This window comes from Fukomys damarensis, unplaced genomic scaffold, assembly GCF_012274545.1.
Source record: "Fukomys damarensis isolate Sample0158 unplaced genomic scaffold, DMR_v1.0_HiC HiC_scaffold_15, whole genome shotgun sequence".
NCBI lineage: Eukaryota > Metazoa > Chordata > Mammalia > Rodentia > Bathyergidae > Fukomys > Fukomys damarensis.
This window is the reverse complement of record NW_022900927.1, coordinates 5473698-5480561: the sequence shown is the minus strand read 5'-3', so window position 1 is coordinate 5480561 and position 6864 is coordinate 5473698. Positions and strand designations below refer to the sequence as shown.

Sequence of the window (6864 nt, the reverse complement as noted above, 5' to 3'; positions counted from 1 at the left end):
TTTTTTGGTACCAAGAATTGAACTCGGGGTCTTGTGCTTGCAAGGCAGGCGGTGGAACCACTGAGCTAAATCCCCAGCCCAACCTTTTACATTCTTAGCACTCCTACTGTCATGATATTTTTAAGCCATTCACAATTTTTCTTTAAAGGATAGTTTTTATTCTCCTAGTAGGTGTGAGTGTGTCAGCATTCAACTAAAAAGGGCCCACTCAAGCTTTTCTTACTATATTCATAAGGAAAACTCAGAGGTGAGTCAACATGTGTAATCAAACATTCTGCCAATCCCTACCTCCTTCCTTCCCCTCCTGCTACTAAACCAAAATAGAAAAGCCATTGAGGAAAATAGGGTGTGGGGTGATACTTTGGTCTGTCATCAACTTCAGAAATTTCATTTTATCAAGTACCCAAAGTTGTTCAAAAGTGGCTAACTCACATGAAACAAATTCACAGTGCCTCAGTTTCCTCAGCTGTAAATGGAGATAATGCCTTTTGTTGTGTATGTCATACATCCAAGACCTGCCATAAAACTGTACAACAGAGGACTAAGAGGAAAAGTCATAAACTATTTGAGTTAACCACTTACATATGTAACATATACCTTTCCTGTGACTGGGATATCTTTGCCCACTGTTTAAGATGTACTTACCAGGATAGCATGCCTGAAAAGCAGTATTTTTGGCCATAAGGTTCCCACAGCAAAAAATGCTAGCTAGCTTCAAAGCATATTTCCTCTAGATTCTGAAAGACAAAACTGCCCACCTAGGAGCACCCCCAACCAATACCTAGAACTCTAACATCCATCAGTCACTCACTCTTCCTAGCCCTAATATGGGTTGCTCTGCAGGGTCAGCCCAGCTTCTAATCTTTGTTCAGGATCTTATAGCCTCATCTCAAGTCCTCAGCTTTCCCTTCTGTCCTGTCAAGAGGAGCATGTTCTTCTATCTGTCTTTTCCTTTACTAAATCTTACTCACTACCTGCTTTGACCTCTGCTCTCCTCTCCACTTTAGGCTTCATACCCATACACTTCTAGTCCAGAAATGTCTGGATTTTAATTTTATACTAATTCCCTGTAATCTGGTCCTTTGATGCAATAACTCCCATACCTTGTTATCTGAAGACTAGGTTAGACCTTATCATAACACAAATCCAGGTACTCAGGACATCGCCCACTGATAGGAGTCTCACAGGTCAGTGAATGGTTATGCTGGTCAGTGAGAGATTATGCTGTTTGGTGGGGGGGGGTGTTTTGTTTTTGCTGGTTCTTAAAACAGGTAACCCCTCTCTGGCAGATACACTGGTGACTGCTCTGTAGCCATACACACATCGACATCCATGCAGTGTACATCCAAAGGGCTTCAAACCAATTTCCTTCACTGCTAGTTACCCTTATCATTCCCCTTTCCAGAACTCAAGAGTCCTCAGAGTTGCTCTCACTTCCAGTTCTGAATGAATTTTTTTTCAAAGAAAGGCTAAACCTGGGGACTTTGGTAAAAGCTGAACATCTATTTCCCATGTTCTCATTTTCTAGTCCTAGTTCTGATTTTGATCCTGTCAGAGGAAGCAAAAGATGGTTTCTCAATCCTGGCCGGGATGTCTTCTCAATCTCCTAGTTCTCCTAGCCTCTCCATGCTGCCTCCTTGGTGCCTCACTTGTTATGAGATGGCTGGAGATGCCACTTGTAGAGTCCAGCAGAGGGCACTGAAGTTCTGGCTTTTCAAACAGGAACATGAATGACACCATTCAGCCAAAATAAGAACTGGCTAGAGCCTGAGCCCCTCTGCCTTTCCAGGCAGGCACGGTGCCACTCAGCTACATCTCTGCCCCCACTCTGCCTTTCCAAATGGCTAGACTTACTGAAGTATTGAAGCTACAGAATTGTATCTTGGAAACAGCCTGTACTGTCTTGTAACTGCTACAGACCAGCATGCCCTATCTCTGTGAAACTAGAGTGGAAAATATTCATGCTATTCATAGCCATTCTGCCAAAACCTACAGGATGAGCTCCATGGAGGTGACTACGTCTGTAGGCAGCAGACAGGCCACTTTTTCCAAAGAGGCTCAGCCTTTCCCCAACTAGTCTTCCCACTGGGACAGGTCTCATCCACAAGTTCCAGCCCTCTCTGCTCCCACATTTGGGAAAGCTCAGGGAGGCAGGGTTCTGCATCTCTGTTAATCAATGGAGTCATGGCTCCTACTCAACTCTAGGCTGGTCCGGGTGATCAGACACCTGTGACAAGACTCCCAGACAACTGTACTCAGGGGAGCCCATACTAGGGTTGGTTCTATTAGTTAAGTGCTTGGTCTTTCCTGGAAGCACTAATGAAGTTATTTTAGGAGGTAGTTTACTATGATGGGTAAAAGCATGGGTTCTGGAGCCAAGCTTCTTGGATTATTTTAAATTCATGTCTCTGCTACAGGCTTGTTATGTGTTTCCTTGGGCAAATGACTAAACTAATCTGTGCCTTTAGCTTCACTCTGTAAACTAGTAATAGTACTTACCTTGTACAGTTGTGCCAAGCACATTCATTATTTGCTATTTTTATTATCTCTAGAAAATCCATGTACTCCACTTTATATCAGCAGTCTACATTAAGTCCTGCTGCTGCTGTGTCATGCCTCCTCTACTCCTGTGTTTGAGATTTTGAAAAAGCACACCAGTGAGATTATTTTTTGACACAGAGGCAAAGGAAATGTCCCCAAATGGAAAACATGCCCCTGGGGATTGGTCTGGTTCCCTAGGCTCATTTTTCTGTCCACTTCCTCCCAAAGCACTGATAATCTGATATCAGAAAAGACAGTGCTGGGCCAGGAATTTAACTCAGTGGTTCCGCCACCTGCCTCATAAGCACAAGGACCCGAGTTCAATCCCTGGTACCAAAAATAAAAAAAGACGGTGCAAAGTATCCCTCCAAATAGACTTCAGCCAATTTCAGTACATCTTAATGCTCCAGCCAACTTCAGGGAAGGATTAATGTCCAATGTTTGATATGACCTCCTAGACAGGAGTCGTTTTAAAAGATATATACTATAAATTTTCTCTCAAGCTGAACTTGTATGAATTTCTAGTCAGGGTGGAATTACTCTCCAGGTAGCAACATCGACTCTAAAACAACTGCAAATAAAGTGTGTTGGATATTATCACCACTGTCCCCAGCATCTGGAATCAAACAATCTAGAAGACTTCTGGCAGGCATTGAGGCAGACACATTCTGAAACTTTTTAGCCTGAAACATTGGGACCAAGTACCTCAGTTCCCTCCCTCGTCTGTCACAGCCATGGTGATTTGATTCCTGACATCCCGAAAATCAGTGAGTGGCTAGGAAAGAGTCGTGCCATGTAGCTAGTTGGTGTGGAGATGAGAGAATCAGAAAATCAAAAGCCCCATCTGCCGAGTACTCAGAATAATTGTTCTCATTTCAGACTGGAAGGAACCAGTGCCCACTAGGCTTCCCCCCATTACCTCAGAACATGGGAATTATTCTGTGCACCAGAATAGCCACATGAAGTACCATAAAGCTGCACAGAAGGTGTTATTAAAGACATGTAAGTAAAAAGACATATTTGTGCTTCTAATGAATGCCTGGGGCAGCATGGACCACAGGTGGGGCGAGGATGCTAGGAAGAGAGACAAAGAAGGGGGAGAAAGTAAACTTGAATGGTGAATGAGCATAATAAAATAAAAACTGAATCAGATATGGAAACACAAGATTCAGGTACTGCCTCTTTATAGACAGCTCACCTTTAGTAAGTCACATCCTTTATTATCCTGCTTCCTCATTCAATTTATTTTATTTTATTTTATTTTTGGGGTTTTTTGTTGGGGTTTTTTTTTGTTGTTCTTTTGGAGTTTTTTTTTGTTTTTTGTTTTTATATTGGGGATTGAACTAAGGACCTTGTGTTTGTAAGGCAGGCGCGGTGTCACTGAAAAAACTTTTTTAGTTTTTTTTGAGACACGGTCTCACTATGTAGTTTAGGCTGGCCTCGAAATCTCAGTGATCCTCCTGCCTCAGCTTCCTGAGCACCAGGATCACAGGTGTGCACCACCACACCTGGTCCTCCTCATTCATTTTAAACAAAAGAGAAAGTGAGAATGCCTACTCTACTGCTCTACTAAAGAATTGTGAGGATCACACCAAAACTAAAACAGTTTAGGGAAGTAGTTTGTATATCATCACTTATACATGAAGAATGGTAGAACAAACACCAGCTCTGAAATTTTGGAATTTGAAACTTTATTTAAACTAAATAAATTGTATGACCTTGGACAAGATCCTTTAGGGACAAGGGCTGGGTCTTTAGCTCAGTGTTTCCACTGCCTGCCTTGCAAATACAAGGTCCCAAATTTGATACCTGGAACCAGAAAAAGGAAAAAAAAAAAAAAAAGATCCTTTAGGGACAAAGAAGGCAAGTTCCTCCCTGAACCATCTAAAAATCAGAATAATACGCTTTAGCACTGTTATGAAAAAGCATGTAGGACAAACTTCTGATACATGCAGTACATTGTAGGCTAGTCCTCAAAAGATCACAATCTGTATGCCATCTATATAACTTCCAGAAAATGAAGATCATGGCCGGAAGAAATAGCTCAATGGTGCCACAGCTGCCTTGCAAGTGCAAAGTCCTGAGTTCAGTCCCCAGCACTGGGGTTGGGGGGAAGATCAGGGTGCTATAACTGTCCTGTATCAGTATGTCAACACCTTGGTTGTGGTAGTGTACTATAGTTTAGCAAGATCTATTTTTTAGGGAAAGGGGGTACACAGTTTCTCCAAGTATTATTTCTTACAACTGTCTATAATTATCTTCATATTTAATTTAAAAAGCAAAAATAATTTTAGAAGCCAAAGCAGGCATATGTAGGAAGAGGGTTATCTAAGAGTTGTATCTAATGTTAATTTCATTGCTGAGACTGTATCTCAGTGCCTTTGTGCATGCTAGGCAAGAACTCTATCACCAAGTTATACCCATAGCCCTTTCGTATTTGAGACAGGGTGTCCCTAAGTTGCCAGAGCTGACTTCAAACTTGCCATCCTTCTGCCTCAGCCTTCTGACAGTAAAACCCTTTTTTTTTTTTTTCCCCACTACTGCAGATTGAATGCAGGACCTTTTCACTAAGCTGCTTCCTTTTTTATATTTTGAGACAGGCTTGAGATAGGTCACCAGATAAATCACTAAATAGCCCAAGCTGGATTCCAATTTTCAATCTCCCACCTAAGCCTCCGCAGTATTTGGGAGTACAGGTATATACCACCATATCTGGCTCTGACAGTAAAACCATTAAGCATATGAATTAGTAGGAAAACTGAAAATGAAACATTGAATTGGAGATTTTTTTTTTTTTTTTTTTGGTACCAGAGATTGAATTCAGGCCCTTGCCACTTACGAGGCAGGTGCTGAAACCACTGAGCTAAATCCCAGCCCTGTTGGAGATTTAACCAAAAAAAAAAAAAAAAGGTATTGTAAAGATTAAAATACTAGCCATAATTCTAAAGATTTGTTTTGTTTTGTTGGGGGCAGTTAGACGGCTTCATTATGTAGTCTAGTCTGGCCTTGAACTTGCAATTGTGCTTCAGCCCCCTGAGTACTAGAATTACAGGGTGGGGGTGGATTTTTTTTTTTTCTTTTTTTAGACAGGGTCTCACTCTGTATTCCAGGCTGGCCTTGAACTCAAAGCAATCCTCCTGCCTGAGTTTCTGTGCTGGGATTACAGACGTGTACCACCTTACCTGTAGGATTGGAGGTGAGGCACCATGCAATAATTCTAAGTATTAAGAATATATAAATTTTATCTTTACATGACAGGTCTTGGTTCTCATTTTTTTCCCTTTGTCCCTGTAAAGGTAGAAGATCCCAATGATGAATGTAACTGTACTGTATACCTAAAATGTACCAATAAACTCAATGAGGAAAAAAAAACTAAACTGTAAATTACCATACGCTTGTGGGTAAATAAATATGGGTACATATATGTGTATGTATGTAACATATCTGTCCATGCTTAGAGATAGGTATGAAGAATATTTACAGCCTTGGTGCAGCAGTAATTGTCTCGAGGAAAGGGAATATGATTGGGATGCATTCAGGGGCAAATTTTCTCTTTATCCTATGTACTTTGGCACTCTAGATTATTTTTTACAATGAGAATCCATTATATTATTGCATAACTTAAAAATAAATAAGTTAAATTTTTAAAAATATATAAATATAGGTATGAAGAATATTTACAGCCTTGGTGCAGCAGTAATTGTCTCGAGGAAAGGGAATATGATTGGGATGCATTCAGGGGCAAATTTTCTCTTTATCCTATGTACTTTGGCACTCTAGATTATTTTTTACAATGAGAATCCATTATATTATTGCATAACTTAAAAATAAATAAGTTAAATTTTTAAAAATATATAAATATTATAAACTGGTAGAATTAGTCATATAAATAGTTAAAGTGTGTGTATGTGTGGTGCTAAGGATTGAACCCAGGGTCTGGTGCATGCTAGGCAAGCACTCCACCATTAAGCTACATCTTCAGTCCCTGAAAATATATTTTCTTGAAAAGCTAGTGATGCCAAGTATGGGGGTACATGCCTATAATCTTAGTATTTGGGAAGCTGAGGCAGGAGGATTACTGTGAGTTCAAGACCAAGCTGGGTTACACAGTGAGGTCAAAGCCAGACTGAACTGCATAGTGAGGCCCTGTCTCAAAAAATGAAAAAGGAAAAAAAAAAAGCTAGTAACTGTCAGATAATTACCTACAGTGAACAAAGGAAGGCATTATTTCAGAGGAAGGCAAGGAATGAGAATGATTAAGACTAGAAAAAAGGAAAAACAGTGAATCCATAGACCCCTATCTTGTAAAACTTTATATTTATA

The 6864-nt window shown here is 40.4% G+C and overlaps 1 protein-coding gene across 5 annotated transcripts in view; it reads left to right on the top strand.

The window, feature by feature from the left end:
* Tex49 (testis expressed 49) overlaps positions 1 to 6864 on the top strand; it is a 42659-nt gene that overhangs the window by 33066 nt on the left and 2729 nt on the right. For 3 of the 5 annotated variants that reach the window (XM_033763557.1, XM_033763558.1, XM_033763556.1), the window contains one exon: positions 3421 to 3543. The exons of 1 other annotated variant lie outside the window; for it this stretch is intronic. In XM_033763557.1, the coding sequence (XP_033619448.1) occupies positions 3421 to 3543 (123 nt within the window). Of the gene's footprint in view, positions 1 to 3420; positions 3544 to 6864 lie in introns of those variants that run through there. One more of the 5 variants, XR_004517233.1, reaches the window with a different exon arrangement.